Here is a 17,303-nt window from a genome sequence, read left to right on the forward strand (position 1 = left end):
AGCACAGGTTAAAGAGATGTGTATTGTCTCCAGACAGGACAGCCAGTGACATTCTGCAAGTCCAGAAGGCAAGCTGTGGGGGTTACTGATAGTGTGACATAAACCCAACATCCCGGTTTAGGCCATCCTCATGTGTGCGGAACTTGGCTATCAGTTTCTGCTCAGCGACTCTGCGCTGTTGTGTAGGCCGCCTTGGAGAACGCTTACCCGAAGATCAGAGGCTGATTCAGGTAATGGGAAGATTGAGGATGTCTTTCCACCCAGAGGCCATTTAAGGCCCTTAAGTAGATAATTAATAGCTACGTAAGGGCCTTATCCCACCTTCACTGATATCCTACCAGTCTGGATGTTTGTCCAGTAAAAGCTGGTGGACTCCTGATCAGGCAACCTGTGGCCTATAGAGGGAACCCACCCCCCCAATTAGCAAGGTCCACCCCCACTTTGAGACCTTTTGCCCTCCACATCAACCCCCCCCCCCCGAGATCTGTGTGACTGGCTCCAGCAAATCTGGCTAACTCACCTATAGTCCTCCATGTTTGCTGTTCTGGGATTTGCTGCAGTAACAGTTGTGGCCTTTGTCTCCCAATGGCACTGCTAGAACTGGAGAGGTACCAGTCCTTTGACCCCCAAGGAGCAAGACTTCTGCCCTTAAAGGCATGCAAGCCCTGATGACAGGCAGTTATTTGCCTAATTGATGTTTAACTCTGCCTGGGCTTCCATAAATAATCAGGGCTGGGTTGCCCCTTGCCAGTGAACGGACCACCACAGTGGCAATTAATTACAACACTTTACCTTCAACAAGACAATGAAATTCTTCCCTCCCATGTCCAGCTAACTTGGTTTGCAACCTAATGTAGAATGAGTAACAATTCCTTTGTCTATATTTCCTGAGAAATTCATCTAATTCAACATAAAGCTCCCAAGGAGTGGAATTATTTAATTCTCCCCGATATGTTACTGGAATCACACAATTACAAGTAGTTTTATACAAATAAGAAGCACGAGATATGAGCTGGGAATGCTTTTAATATTGAGGATTTATTTTGGTAAAAGCTGTAAGCTTTGGAGACATTGTAAGGGTTTTTTAACCAGGCTGCGAGAAGGAGTTAGATTTTTCCAGGGAAGGTGCCCGCTTCCAACTGATCATTCCATTTATTGACCTAAAATGTAAGATATAAATAGTTATGTCACAGAAAACGTTATTAAAATCAGAACTTTAGCTTTTAAGCTGCCTATAACATCTCTTGCGGTAGGTAATTAACTCAAATCTTGCACTGTACCTTAATGTAACTTAAACAATATAAAAAACAATATTATTTTAAAACTGCAAGCTTATAAAGTAGATAACTGGCTTAACTGATAGCACCTCATTTTACAATGATTTATTATTTTATGGAAGATAAATTGTTTTTGTCATACCCATGATATTGGACACATTGATTTGTACACCCTGAAAAACCATTGGCACGCACTGGTATCGGCACCTTTCGCAGTTAGAGCTTTAGTACAACGATGGAAGTCTGTAAGGCAAATCACAAACAGAGTGGTTTAATTATACATACCACCTACAAGTATACTGAATTAATCTGAGCTTTGTCAATGAAAGAGAAAATCAGTCTGGTATAAAACCACCAATTCACTATCGGCCCATTTGGCACAACTGGTGTTAACCAATTTCAACCCCAAAGAGACATTCGTGGAACATTCATATATAACTGGCAGAAGGATGAACAGATTAGATGGTTAAATGCATGGCTGAAGTGAGTGGATGGTTTTGATTTACTAAAATCCACAACAGTTGTGAATATTCCTCTTTCAGCTCCTGTCAAAATGAAAGGTGATAAGAAGCCACACTGGCAGTTTTCCCACTTGCAGAGACAAAACTATGAGTTTGCCACAGATCTAATTAATAAGCCAGAACAGATACATAAGAAAACTTTTATCACTGGTGGGGAGAGATTGGTACAAATTATATTCCACCTGAAATCTCTCCAGAGAACAGAAAAAACAGCTTTGAAGGTACACTTTGAGCCCCAAGTGAATGTAACTTATGAAACATATGTGTTCAATATTAGGGTTAAAGTTAATTATTAGTCACAAATAGGCTTACACTAACACTGCAGTGAAGTTACTATGAAAATCCCCTAGTCGCCACACTCCGGCACCTGTTCGGGTACACTGAGGGAGAATTTAGCATAGCCAATGTACCTAACCAGCACATTTTTCAGATTGCGGGAGGAAACCAGAGGAAACCCACGCAGACAGTTCTCTCACGGGGTGAATGTGCAAACTCCACACAGTCACCTGAGACCAGAATCGAACCCGGGTCCCTAGCGCTGTGAGGCTGCAGTGCTAACCACCGTGCCATCCCTCAAGCACTCAAGGGAGGAAAGAAAAAGTATTTTGATCAATATTTGACTGCAATATCACAGCTTCCAGAATCATAGAACAGTACAGAACAGAACAGGCCCTTCGGCCCACGATGTTGTGCCGAGCTTTGTCTGAAACCCAGATCAAGCTATTTCCTCCCTATCATCCCGAAGTGCTCCATGTGCCTATCCAATAGCTTCTTAAATGTTCCTAAAGTTTCTGACTCCACTATCCCTGCAGGCAGTCCATTCCACACCCCAACCACTCTCTGAGTAAAAAACCTACCTCAGACATCCTTCCTATATCTCCCACCATGAACCCTATAGTTATGCCCCCTAGTTACCACTCCATTCACCCAAGGAAATAGTCTTTGAACGTTCACTCTATCTATCCCCCTCATCATCTTATAAACCTCTATCAAGTCTCCTCTCAACCTCCTCCGCTCCAAAGAGAAAAGCCCAAGTTCCCTCAACCTTTCCTCATAAGACCTACCCTCCAAACCAGGCAGCATCCTGGTAAATCTCCTCTGCACTCTTTCCAGTGTCTCCACATCCTTCTTATAGTGAGGTGACCAGAACTGCACACAATATTCCAAATGTGGTCTCACCAAGGTCCTGCACAGTTGCAGCATAACCCCACGGCTCTTAAATTCAAACCCCCTGTTAATGAACGCCAACACACTATAGGCCTTCTTCACGGCTCTATCCACTTGAGTGGCAACCTTCAGAGATCTATGGATATGAACCCCAAGATCTCTCTGTTCCACCACATTCTTCAGAACCCTACCTTTGACCCTGTAATCCACATTTAAATTTGTCCTACCAAAATGAATCACCTCGCATTTGTCAGGGTTAAACTCCATTTGCCATTTTTCAGCCCAGCTCTGCATCCTATCTATATCTCTTTGCAGCCTACAACAGCTCTCCACCTCATCCACTACTCCACCAATCTTGGTGTCATCGGCAAATTTACTGATCCACCCTTCAGCCCCCTCCTCCAAGTCATTTATAAAAATGACAAATAGCAGAGGACCAAGCACTGAACCCTGTGGCACTCCGCTGGCAACCGGTTTCCAGTCTGAAAATTTTCCATCCACCACCACCCTCTGTCTTCTGTTAGATAGCCAGTTACCTATCCAATCGGCCAAACTTCCCTCTATCCCACACATCCTTACTTTCTTCATAAGCCGACCATGGGGGACTTTATCAAACGCCTTACTAAAATCCATGTATATGACATCAACTGCACTACCTTCATCTACACACTTAGTTACCTCTTCAAAAAATTCTATCAAATTTGTGAGGCAAGACTTGCCCTTCACAAATCCGTGCTGACTATCCCGGATTAAGCTGCGTCTTTCTAAATGGTCGTAAATCCTATCCCTGAGGACCTTTTCCATCAACTTACCGACCACCGAAGTAAGACTAACCGGCCTATAATTACCAGGGTCATTTCTATTCCCTTTCTTAAACAGAGGAACAACATTCACCACTCTCCAGTCCTCTGGCACCACCCCCGTGGACAGTGAGGACGCAAAGATCAATGCCAAAGGCTCTGCTATCTCATCCCTTGCCTCCCAAAGACTCCTAGGATATATTTCATCATGCCCAGGGGACTTATCAACTTTCAGTTTCTTCAAAATTGCTAGTACATCTTCCCTCCGAACATCTACTTCCCCCAGCCTATCAGCCTGTGACACCCTCTCTTCCTCAAAAACATGGCCCCTCTCCTTGGCGAACACTGAAGAAAAGTATTCATTCATCACCTCTCCTCTCTTCTGACTCCATGCACAAATTCCCACTGCCGTCCTTGACCGGCCCCAACCTCACCCTGGTCATTCTGTTATTCCTCACATAAGAGTAAAAAGCCTTGGGGTTTTCCTTGATCCGACCCGCCAAGGACTTCTCATGCCCCCTCCTAGCTCTCCTAAGCCCCTTTTTCAGCTCATTTCTTGCTAACTTGTAACCCTCCATCGAGCCAACTGAACCTTGTTTTCTCAACCTTACATAAGCTTCCTTCTTCCTCTTGACAAGACATTCCACCTCTTTTGTGAACCATGGTTCCCTCACTCGGCCATTTCCTCTCTGCCTGGCAGGGACATACAAAGAACAAAGAACAATACAGCACAGGAACAGTCCCTTCGGCCCTCCAAGCCCGCGCCGCTCCCCGGTCCAGGATTGAATCCTGAATCCAGGATCCCCGCCCAATTTTCCAGCCTATCTACATACCAATATCCTATCCACCGAGCTGTCCCTCACAGCTACGATGCTTTGTTCATCACAACCTATCAACTCACCCCCACCCCCCCATTCCAGATCATGTGATCTCCAGGGAGAGGCGAAAACCCAGAGTGAAAACCCCAGGGCCAATATGGGGAAAATAAAATCTGGGAAATTCCTCTCCGACCCCCTGAGGCGATCGAAACGAGTCCAGGAGATCACACTGGCCCTGATCGGAAAATGCTTCCCAACCCTAGTCATTTCCACTTCCACGAACACCATATCAAGGACACGCAGTATTTGTTCCTTGAAAAAGTTCCACTTTTCATTAGTGCCTTTCCCTGACAATTTTTGTTCCCATCCTATGCTTCCTAATTCCCGCCTGATTGCATCATAATTACCTCTCCCCCAATTGTAAACTATGCCCTGCCGTATGGCCCTCTCCCTCTAATCATATGAATTTGGGCAACTAAAAGATAATCTTATTAAAGACAGGATTATTTCAGGCATAAGGGATCCTGCAGTGACAGCAGCTCTGCAGTGGTCAGAGCAGACCAACCCACTCTCAAAAATGCTAGACCATCTTCATGGCAGAACAGAGCAGGTTTTGCATTATATTCCAGGCCAAAAGAGCCGAACGATGATCCGGGACAAAGGGCAGATAGTGCAGAGGACATCACTCAAAGAGAAAGAAGAATTGCCCAGCATGGGGTCAGCAGGGATTTAACTGCAAGAAGCTGAATAATTTCACACACACGTGACTGGCTAGAAAGCAGCAAAATGAGCCCATACAGATGACCATTGGAGAGATAGCAGCAGGAAAATCTGATGACAAACTATTAGCTCCATCAGGTCTATAGGTGGTAAATGCTTCCAATGATAACCACAGGAGGACAGCATCAAGTGAACATGAAGCAACTTCACAAATCTGTGCAAAGTGACTCAATATAGCTATCCAAAAATCATAGAATCCCTACAGTACAGAAGGAGGCCATTCGGCCCATCGTGTCTGCACCGACCACAATCCCACCCAGGCCCTATTCCCGTAAGCCCATGCATTTACCCTAACTAGTCCCCCTGACACTAAGGAGCAATTTAGCATGGCCAATCCACCAAACCCGCACATCTTTGGACTGTGAGAAGAAACCCACGCAGACACAGGGAGAATGTGCAAACTCCACACAGACAGTGACCCAAGACGGGACCCTCCACACAGACAGTGACCCTTCGGCCCAACTTGTCCATGCCGCCCTTTTTTTTTAACCACTAAGCTAGTCCCAATTGCCCGTGTTTGGTCCATATCCCTCTATACCCATCGTACCCATGTAACTGTCGAAATGCTTTTTAAAAGACAAAATTGTACCCGCCTCTACTACTACTTCTGGCAGCTTGTTCCAGATATTCACCCACCCTCTGTGTGAAAAAATTGCCTCTCTGGACCCTTTTGTATCTCTCTCCTCTCACCTTAAACCTCTGCCCCCTAGTTTTAGACTCCCCTACCTTTGGGAAAAGATGTTGACTATCTAGCTGACCTATGCCCCTCATTATTTTACAGACCTCTATAAGATCACCCCTCAGCCTCCTACGCTCTAGAGAAAAAAGTCCCAGTTTATCCAGCCTCTCCTTATAACTCAAACCATCAAGTCCCAGTAGCACTGCAGCAATCTCTCACCCAGGTAATTTTGGAAGCAGTTCCTGGTTTGGTTTTGGTTGGGAAACCTGGCGTCAAAAGGTGCCGTCTTGTAATTCTTCAGCTTGGTCTGGATATCATCTGCCATCGTGTCTGACGGAAGGAACGTGAAATGTTTGATAAGTGTCTTTATATTTAATCAAGAACAAGCACTTTTGGAAAATGTGCCGCTAATTTAGCTATGGTGCTTTTTCTGGAGGTACGTAGCCTTTTTAATAGTGGGCAAATCTGGGGTCATTGTGAATCTTTCCTGAAAGAGGTTTTTTATTGGAGTTTGGTTTCTGCTGCTTGAGACTTTACCCATAATCATCACAGCAGCAACCTCCTGCAACATACACTACAGACACCCAGCAAGACAGGCATTATAAAATCGTAGAATCCTACAGTGCAAAAGGAGGCCAGTCGGCCCATCGGATCTGCACCGACCACAATCCCACCCGTCCCCTTAACTCCATGTATTTACCCTAGCTAATCCCCCTAACACTAAGGGGCAATTTAGCACGGCCAATCCACCTAACCCGCACATCTTTGGAATATGGGAGGAAACCAGAGCACCCGGACGAAACCTACGCAGACACGGGGAGAATGTACAAACTCCCCACAGACAGTGACCCAAGTCGGGAATTGAACCCGGGTCCCTGGCGCTGTTAGGCAGCAGTGCTAACCACCGTGCCACCATTAAAATGATCCCAGCCGGCACCGGGGTGTACTTGGCTGTGTCTTGTCTTTTAGTTTGAATTGAACCGAGGACGCAGTTTTATAATTGAGCAATAATTTACCAATAACAGTAAACCACCTCCTTCCAGCATAGTCTCCTCAGATTCTAACTTTACTATTAGTTTGAAAATTCAACTGGGGGGACGGAGGGAGCTAATTGATTAGGAAAATGAAAACGATTTGAACGATCTGGAAGAAGGTGTAACTGGGGTGATCAGTAAGTTTGCGGACGACACGAAAATGGCTGGACTTGCAGATAGTGAGGAACATTGTCAGAGGCTACAGAAGGATATAGATAGGCTGGAAATTTGGGCAAAGAAATGGCAGATGGAGTTCAATCCAGATAAATGCGAAGTGATGCATTTTGGTAGAACTAACGTGGGGGGAGCTATACGATAAATGGCAGAACCATAAAGGGTGTAGATACGCAGAGGGACCTGGGTGTGCAAGTCCACAGATCCTTGAAGGTGACGTCACAGGTGGAGAAGGTAGTGAAGAAGGCATATGGCATGCTTGCCTTTATAGGACGGGGCATAGAGTATAAAAGTTGGGGTCTGATGTTGCGCTTGTATAGAACGTTGGTTCGGCCGCATTTGGAATACTGCGCCCAGTTCTGGTCGCCACACTACCAGAAGGATGTGGAGGCTTTAGAGAGAGTGCAGAGGAGGTTTACCAGGATGTTGCCTGGTATGGAAGGGCTTAGTTATGAGGCGAGATTGGGTAAACTGGGGTTGTTCTCACTGGAAAGACAGAGGATGAGGGGTGACCTAATAAAGGTGTATAAAATTATGAAAGGCATAGATAGGGTGAACGGTGGGAAGCTTTTTCCCAGGTCGGTGGTGACGTTCACGAGGGGTCATAGGTTCAAGGTGAGAGGGGGGAGGTTTAACACGGATATCAGAAGGACATATTTTACACAGAGGGTGGTGGGGGCCTGGAATGCGCTGCAGGGCAAGGTGGTGGAGGCGGACACACTGGGAATGTTTAAGACTTATCTAGATAGCCATATGAACGGAGTGGGAATGGAGGGATACAAAAGAATGGTCTAGTTTGGACCAGGGAGCGGCACGGGCTTGGAGGGCCGAAGGGCCTGTTCCTGTGCTGTATTGTTCTTTGTATCTTTGTACATCGGGACTGAGTGAACAGCTGTGGAGAGGGGAGGGGAAAGGGGAAAACAAAGTGAACCAATTGCTGCCTTAATCGTTTAAATAAATGCAATTGGCTCAAAATATTGTCATGCAAAATAAAATTCTTCATTGCCGTATGGAACTATTTGAGAAAAATATTAAAATGCAATGTCTGATGTTTCTCAAATTTGATCATATCAACTAGAAATGGCCAAAGCGTCACCAATAGCCAGGATCAGTCATCATCTACTGGAGTTTAAAACCCTTCCAGTCACATAGCAGGTTCTACCTAATCAAACCTTATAGAACTAAAGGGTTATGAAAATTGAACAAAAAGTAATCTGATGGTTCTTCTCATGCATTCATAAAGGGACAGTAAGTAGTCTCACAACACTAAGTTAAAGTCCAACAGGTTTATTTGGTAGCATGAGCTTTGGGAGTATTGCCCCTTCATCAGGTGAGCGAAGAGTTCAGTTCAGAAATAGGGCATATATAGATACAAACTCAATTACAAGATAATGGTTGGAATGTGAGTCTTAACAGGTAATCAAGTCTTTACAGGTACAGACAATGTGAGTGGAGAGAGGGTTAAGCACAGGTTAAAGAGGTGTAAATTGTCTCCAGCCAGGACAGTTAGTGAGATTTTGCAAGCCCAGGCAAGTCGTGGGGGTTACAGATAGTGTGACATGAACCCAAGATCCCGGTTGAGGCTGTCCTCATGTGTGCGGAACATGGCTATCAGTCTCTGCTCAACGATTCTGCATTGTCGTGTGTCGTGAAGGCCACCGGGGGAACGCTTACCCGAAGATCAGAGGCTGAATGCCGTTGACTGCTGAAGTGTTCCCCAACTGGAAGAGAATCATAGAATCCCTACAGTGCAGAAGGAGGCCATTCAGCCCATCAAATCTGCACCGACACCAATCTCACCCAGGTCCTATCCCCACTACTCTGCTAATCCCTCTAACCTATCACATCCCGGGACACTAAGAGTTAATTTAGCATGTCCAATCAACCTAACCCGCACACCTTTGGACTGTGGGAGAAAACCGGAGCACCCGGAGGAAACCCATGCAGACACAGGGAGAACATACAAACTCCACACAGACAGTGACCCAAGCTGGGAATCAAACCCAGGTCCCTGGAATCATAGAAACCCTACAGTGCAGAAGGAGGCCATTCGGCCCATCGAGTCTGCACCGACCACAATCCCACCCAGGCCCTACCCCCACATATTTACCCGCTAATCCCGCTAACCTACGCATCTCAGGACTCTAAGGGGCAATTTTTTTAACCTGGCCAATCAACCTAACCCGCACATCTTTGGACTGTGGGAGGAAACCGGAGCACCCGGAGGAAACCCACGCAGACACGAGGAGAATGTGCAAACTCCACACAGACAGTGACCCGAGCCGGGAATCGAACCCGGGACCCTGGAGCTGTGAAGCAGCAGTGCTAACCACTGTGCTACCGTGCCTGGCAGGATTGATCCCTTCCTGTCCTGCATATGGACACTATCAATATCCTAGGAATTACCATTGACCAGAAACTGAACTGTGGCTACAGCAGCAGGTCAGAGCCTAGGAATACTGCAGTGGGTAACTCACCTCCTGACTCCCCAGTGCCTGTCCACCATCTACAAGGCACAAGTCAGGAGTGTGATGGAATACTCCCCACTTGCCTGGATGAGTGCAGCTCCAACAACACAAGAAGCTCGATACCATCCAGGACAAAGCAGCCCTCCTTCATTGCTACTCCTTCCACAAACATTCACTCTCTCCACCACCGACGCATTGTAGCAACCTTGTGTACCATCGACAAGATTTATTGCAGGAACTCGCCGAGGGCAGCATGGTGTTACCGTGGTTAGCACTGCTGCCTCACAATGCCAGGGACACAGGTTCAATTCTGGCCTCAGGTCACTGTGTGGAGTTTGCACATTCTCCCCGTGTCTGCATGGGTTTCCTCCGGGTGCTCCAGTTTCCTCCCACGGTCCAAAGATGTGCGGGTTAGGTGGATTGGCCTTGCTAAATTGCCCCTTAGTATCAGGGGGATGAGCTAGGGTAAATGCATACGGTTATGGGGATAGGGCCTAGTCGAATGGCCTCCTTCTGCTCTGTAGGGATTCTATGATTCCATCGGCAGCACCTTCCAAACCCGCGAACACTGCCATCTAGAAGGACGAGGGCAGCAGATACATGGGAACACCAGCACTTGAAAGTTCCTCTCCAAGTCACTCACCATCCTGACTTGGAAATGTATCACTGTTCCTTCACTGTCACTAGGTCAAACTCCCTCCCTAACAGCACTGTGGGATACCTACATTTCAGGGACTGCAGCGGTTCAGGAAGGCAGCTCACCACCTCATTCTCAAGGGCAACTAGGGATGGGCAGTAAATGCTGGCCTAGCCAGTGACACCCACACACCACAAACAATTATCTAAAGTATTTTTTAATCGATTTTCCCAGCCATAGAGTAAACCATCAGAGAGATTCCCTCTTCACCAAACAAACCCAGCACACAACAGGAACCCTGGACCCTCTCCTCAATGACAACAGATGTCAAATGCAGCAGGTCCTAATCTCTGACCACGGCTAATAATACACAGATCAAATATCACAAGCTGCGCTACTCTCCTCTGAATGCAGTTGGGTTTATAGAGAACGGAAATACAGAAAGCTGTTGTGAAACCAGTCGCCGAAAGTTTGGAAATTCACTAACCAATGAGGAACATTACTTCTATATTTGAAGTTTTTCACAGCTGTTTGCACAGGGCAGTGTTAAATCTCTCTGTACCCATTGTTACTGAGGTGACGCTTCAAGGTCACCAGCCCATCCCTAAACTGACATTGAGAAGGGCAAACCAGGAGAAATTCAAATAACTGGAATACCCCTTTTAACATTGTAACTGGATTATTCTGAAATGGAACATGTTAAGGTATAGTTTCACTGCCCGTCCAAAGTCCTCTAGCAGGTCTTTCATCGTCTAAACCCGTCTGGTGAGTTTAATAGTTGCAGAGTCACGTTGCCTGGATACAATAAGGTGACGGTTCAAATTAAGTGGTAGACTTCAAACAAAAGTTCATCCAACACCTTGAACCCTCGAATACATTGTAAGACGTTTAAAATCGTTGTCTAAGTGCCTGACTTGAAACTACCTGATGCACCCAATAAGCCATTACTTACTTTCGGTTCACAGCGACAGCGAATGGTACCGGGGAGCAGGTTCACTTCCCTGTTTGGGTCCGTGAAATGCTGCAGCTTCGTGCCGGATCAATATCACTGCATGGCGGACAGGAAAGGAACCCTCACTGCCACCCCCTAAAGCACCTCGAAATCATTCAAAATTGAACCACCCGTCTGTCATCGAGTTACCTACTTACATTCTCTGAGTGTGGAAGAAATTGACAATGTATTTTAAATATTGTTATAACATAAAGGATGTTACAAGATCCCGGAACAGGAACTTGGGGAATAGCAACAAGTTAATGAATGTAATAATATTTCGCAACTACGAATGCAACATGCCCCCAAAAAATGTGTGTTCTGGAGATGAACTATTCCTATAGGATATAAACTGTATCCTAAAGCTTATAAACTATTATCTATAGGATATAAACCATATCCTATATGTCAATATAAATGATACCCTATAAGATAACTATATCCTATAGGATATAAACTTTAGTTATAGGATATAAACTATTTCCCAAAGACATGGTGGCACAGTGGTCAGCACTGCAGTCTGGGTTTGATTCCTGGCTTGGGTGACAATGTGGAGTTTGCACAGTAAGAAGTCTCACAACACCAGGTTAAAGTCCAACAGGTTTATTTGGTAGCACGAGCTTTCAGAGCACTGCTCCTTCATCAGGTGAGTGAAGTGTTCAATTCACAAACAGTGACCCAAGTCGGTGACCCACAGTGAAAAACCGCACCAACCTCCTCAGAAGACAAACACGGGACACGACAGACAGAGTACCCTTCGTCAACCAGTACTTCCCCGGAGCAGAGAAGCTACGACATCTTCTCCGGAGCCTTCAACATGTCATCGATGAAGATGAACATCTCGCCAAGGCCATCCCCACACCTCCACTACTTGCCTTCAAACAACCACGCAACCTCAAACAGACCATTGTACGCAGCAAACTATCCAGCTTTCAGGAGAACAGTGACCACGACATCACACACCCCTGCCACAGCAACCTCTGCAAGACGTGCCGGATCATCGACACGGATGCCATCATCTCATGTGAGAACACCATCCACCAGGTACACGGTACATACTCTTGTGATTCGGCCAACATTATCTACCTGATATGCTGCAGGAAAGGATATCCTGAGGCATGGTACATTGGGGAGACCATGCAGACACTATGACAACGGATGAATGAACACCACTCGACAATCACCAGGCAGGACTGTTCCCTTCCTGTTGGGGAACACTTCAGCAGTCAAGGGCATTCAGCCTCTGATCTTCGGGTAAGCGTTCTCCAAGTCGGCCTTCACGACACACGACAACGCAGAATCGATGAACAGAAACTGATAACCAAGTTCCGCACACACGAGGACGGTCTCAACCGGGATCTTGGCTTCATGTCACACTATCTGTAACCCCCACGACTTGCCTGGGTTTGCAAAATCTCACTAACTGTCCTGGCTGAAAACAATTCACACCTTTTTAACCTGTACTTAACCTGCTCTCCACTCACATTGTCTGCATCTGTAAAAACTTGATTACCTGTTAAGACTCACATTCCAACCATTATCTTGTAATTGAGTTTGTGTCTATATAAGCCCTGTTTGTGAATTGAACTCTTCATTCACCTGATGAAGGAGCAGCGCTCCGAAAGCATTTGCTACCAAATAAACCCGTTGGACTTTAACCTGGTGTTGTGAGTCTACTTACTGTGCCTACCCGAGTCATAGCCGGCAACTCCACATCATGTGTGGAGTTTGCACGTTCTCCCCGTGTCTGCGTGGGTTTTCTCGGGTGCTCCGGTTTCCTCCCACAGTCCAAAGATGTGCAGATAAGGTAGATTGGCCATGATAAATTGGTCCCTAGTGCCAGGGGATTAGCAGGGTAAACACATGGGATTATGGGGATAGGGCCTGGGTCGGATTGTTGTCAGTGCAAACTTGATGGGCCAAATGGCCCCTTTATGCACTGTAGGGATTCTATGATATCAAGGAACGGTGAAGGCACTGAATACTGCAGAGGCTATGAGCTCTATGACAATATTCAAGCAATAGTATTGAAGACTTGTGTTCCAGAACTTGCTGTGCCCCTAGCCAAGCTGTTCCAGTACAGCTGCAACACTGGCATCTACCCAGCAATGTGGAAAATTGCTCAGGTATGCCCTGTACACAAGAAACAGGACAAATCCAACCCGACCCTTCAGTCTACTCTCGATCATCGGTAAAGTGATGGAAGAGGTCATCAACAGTGTATCAAGCAGCACTTACCTGCTCAGTGACACTCAGTTTGGGTTCTACTGGGGCCACTCAGCTCCTGACCTCATTATAGCCTTGGACAAATGAACATTGTGTTTATTCATGAACTCAATAGGTGAGGTGAGAGTGACTATGCTTGACATAAAAGTAGGATTTGATCAAATGTGGCATCAAGGAGCCCTAGCAAAACTGGAGTCAATGGGAACCGGGGAAAACTCTCCACTCGTTAGAGTCACACCGAGCACAAAGGAAGATGGTTGTCCTAGGACATCACTGCAGGAGTTCCTCAGGGAGGTATCTGAGACAGAACCATCTTCAACAGCTTCATGACCTTCCTTCCATCGTAAGTTCAGAAATGGGATGTTCGTTGATGATTGCACAATGTACAGTATCCTACGTAACTCCTTAGATACTGAAGCAGTCCATGTCTATATGCAGCCAGACCTGGACAATATCCAGGCTTGGGCTGATAACTGGCAAGTAGCAAGTGCCCAGCAATGACCATCTCCAACAAAAGAGGATCTAACCATCTCCCCTTGACATTCAATGGCATTACCATCACTGAATCCCAACTATCAACATCCTGCGAATTACTATTGACCAGAAGCTGAACTGGACTAGCCATATAAACACAGTGGCTACAGGAGCAGGTCAGAGGCTAGGAATACTGTGGCAAGTAACTCACCTCCTGACTCCCCAAAGCCTGTTCCACCATCTACAAGGCACAAGTCAGGAGTGTGATGGAATACTCTCCACTTGCCTGGATGAGTGCAGCTCCAACAACACTCAAGAAGCTCAACACCATCCAGGACAAAGCAACCCCGCATCATTGTTACCCCTTCCACAAACATTCACTCTCTCCACCATCGACGCACAGCAGCAACCGTGTGTACCATCTACAAGATGTATTGCAGGAACTCGCCAAGTGTGGCACGGTGGTACAGTGGTTAGCACTGCTGCCTCACAGTGCCAGGGACTCGGGATTGATTACCGGTTTGGGTCACTGTCTGTGCGGAGTTTGTACATTCTCTCTGTGGCTGCATGGGTTTCCACTGGGTGCTCCAGTTTCCTCCCACAGTCCAAAGATGTGCAGGTTAAGTGGATTGGCCATGCTAAATTGCCCCTTAGTGTCAGGAGGACCAGCTAGGGTAAATGCATGGGGTTATGGGGATGGGGCCTGGGTGGGATTGTGGTTGGTGCAGACTCAATGGGCCGAATGGCCTCCTTCTGCACTGCAGGATTCTATGATTCCTTCGACAGCACCTTCCAAACCCTCGACCACTGCCATCTAGAAGGACGAGGGCAGCAGATACATGGGAACGCCAACACTTGAAAGTTCCCCACCAAATCACTCATCATCCTGACTTGGAAACGTAACACCGTTCCTTCACGGTCACTGATGCGCTATCAATTAGGCAAAAGACTACTTGTGTGCCAAAACAACTGTTGGCTTTTATTCATAACAGAATCAGGAGCACATCCCAACAGGTAACCGACCCGAACTGAACAAGGGGGACGAGACAGCCACCTTTATACTAGGTGACAAGGGGAGGAGCCGAGCCGGCAGGGGATGTGTCCAGGCATAACAAACACACAACGGTGGTCCAGGCAGAACAAAAGCACAACTGAAGTCCACCACAGTCACTAGGTCAAACTCTCTCCCTAACAGCACTGTGGGGTACTCACACCTCAGGGACTGCAGCGGTTCAGGAAGGCAGCTCACCACCACCTTCTCAAGGGCAACTACGGATGGGCAGTAAATGCTGGCCTAGCCAGTGACACCCACACACCACAAACAATTATCTAAAGTATTTTTTAATCGATTTTCCCAGCCATAGAGTAAACCATCAGAGAGATTCCCTCTTCACCAAACAAACCCAGCACACAACAGGAACCCTAGCCCCTCTCCTCAATGACAACAGGAGATGTCAAATGCAGCAGGTCCTAATCTCTGACCACGGCTAATAATGATGTGGAGATGCCGGCGTTGGACTGGGGTAAACACAGTAAGAAGTTTAACAACACCAGGTTAAAGTCCAACAGGTTTATTTGGTAGCAAAAGCCACAAAGCTTTCGGAGCTCCAAGCCCCTTCTTCAGGTGAGTCTAATAATACACGGATCAAATATCACAAGCTGCGCTACTCTCCTCTGAATGCAGTTGGGTTTATAGAGAACGGAAATACAGAAAGCTATTGTGAAACCAGTCGCCGAAAGTTTGGAAATTCACTAACCAATGAGGAACATTACTTCTATATTTGAAGTTTTTCACAGCTGTTTGCACAGGGCAGTGTTAAATCTCTCTGTACCCATTGTTACTGAGGTGACGCTTCAAGGTCACCAGCCCATCCCTAAACTGACATTGAGAAGGGCAAACCAGGAGAAATTCAAATAACTGGAATACCCCTTTTAACATTGTAACTGGATCATTCTGAAATGGAACATGTTAAGATATAGTTTCACTGCCCGTCCAAAGTCCTCTAGCAGGTCTTTCGTCGTCTAAACCCGTCTGGTGAGTTTAATAGTTGCAGAGTCACGTTGCCTGGATACAATAAGGTGACGGTTCAAATTAAGTGGTAGACTTCAAACAAAAGTTCATCCAACACCTTGAACCCTCGAATACATTGTAAGACGTTTAAAATCATTGTCTAAGTGCCTGACTTGAAACTACCTGATGCACCCAATAAGCCATTACTTACTTTCAGTTCACAGCGACAGCGAATGGTACCGGGGAACAGGTTCACTTCCCTGTTTGGGTCCGTGAAATGCTGCAGCTTCGTGCCGGATCAATATCACTGCATGGCGGACAGGAAAGGAACCCTCACTGCCACCCCCTAAAGCACCTCGAAATCATTCAAAATTGAACCACCCGTCTGTCATCGAGTTACCTTACATTCTCTGAGTGTGGAAGAAATTGACAATGTATTTTAAATATTGTTATAACATAAAGGATGTTACAAGATCCCGGAACAGGAACTTGGGGAATAGCAGCAAGTTAATGAATGTAACAATATTTCGCAACTATGAATGCAACATGCCCCAGTAAAATATGTGATGGTCATGTCACAGAAATGTGTGAAAGCAGTGTGTTCTGGAGATGAACTATTCCCTATAAGATATAAACTGTGTCCTAAAGCATATAAACTATTCTCTATAGGATATAAACTATTCCCTATAGGATATAAACTATATCCTATATGTCAATATAAACTGTATCCTATATATCAATATAAACTATATCCCTATAGGATATAAACTATAGTTATAGGATATTAACTGTTTCCTATAGACACGGTGGCACAGTACTTAGCACTGCTGTCTCTCAGCACCATGGATCTGGGTTTGATTCCCTGCTTGGATCACTATCTGTGTGGGATTTGCACATTCTCCCTGTGTCTGCGTGGGTTTCCTCCAGGTGCTCCGGTTTCCTCCCACAGTCCGAAATACGTGCTGGTTAGGTGTAGTGGCCATGCTAAATTCTTCCTCAGTGTACCCGAACAGGCACCGGAGAGTGGCGACTAGAGGATTTTCACAGTAACTTCATTGCAGTGTTAATGTAAGCCTACTTGTGGCACAAATACATAGAGTTTAAACTATAGTTCCTGCTGAGATTTCCCAGCATTTTTCTGTTTGTGTTTCAGATTCCAGCATCCACAGTATTTTGCATTTGTTTAAACTATAGTTATAGGATATAAATTATTCCCTATAGGAATATAAACTGTAGTTATAGGACA

The 17,303-nt window shown here is 46.0% G+C and overlaps 1 protein-coding gene across 2 annotated transcripts; it reads right to left on the reverse strand.

Annotated features, from left to right (window-relative positions):
- Nucleotides 1–1,006: 1,006 nt before the first annotated feature.
- Nucleotides 1,007–16,414, reverse strand: LOC144510344 (cytochrome c oxidase subunit 6B1-like). Of its 2 annotated transcripts, none has more exons than XM_078239785.1 (4): nucleotides 16,269–16,414; nucleotides 6,262–6,372; nucleotides 1,420–1,520; nucleotides 1,007–1,160 (listed from the first exon to the last, which is right to left on the reverse strand). In XM_078239785.1, the coding sequence occupies exons 2-4, from the start codon at nucleotides 6,365–6,367 to the stop codon at nucleotides 1,107–1,109; spliced, it is 261 nt and encodes an 86-aa protein (XP_078095911.1). In that variant the 5' UTR covers nucleotides 6,368–6,372; nucleotides 16,269–16,414; the 3' UTR covers nucleotides 1,007–1,106. The 2 variants fall into 2 exon arrangements, with proteins under 2 accessions (XP_078095911.1, XP_078095912.1); XM_078239786.1 differs by lacking the exon at nucleotides 16,269–16,414 and adding an exon at nucleotides 11,308–11,633.
- Nucleotides 16,415–17,303: the final 889 nt, after the last annotated feature.

This window comes from Mustelus asterias, chromosome 23 (assembly GCF_964213995.1).
Source record: "Mustelus asterias chromosome 23, sMusAst1.hap1.1, whole genome shotgun sequence".
NCBI classification, from domain to species: domain Eukaryota; kingdom Metazoa; phylum Chordata; class Chondrichthyes; order Carcharhiniformes; family Triakidae; genus Mustelus; species Mustelus asterias.

Bases quoted from the DNA above. Each gene is read 5' to 3' on its own strand.
- LOC144510344 (XM_078239785.1), bottom strand. From the start codon at position 6,367: ATGGCAGATGATATCCAGACCAAGCTGAAGAATTACAAGACGGCACCT. The intron at 1,521-6,261 runs GTGAGAGATTGC...TTTGCCTTACAG, and splicing joins CTGCTTCCAAAATTACCTGG to ACTTCCATCGTTGTACTAAA. The intron at 1,161-1,419 runs GTATGACAAAAA...CTTACATTTTAG, and splicing joins CAATGTGTCCAATATCATGG to GTCAATAAATGGAATGATCA.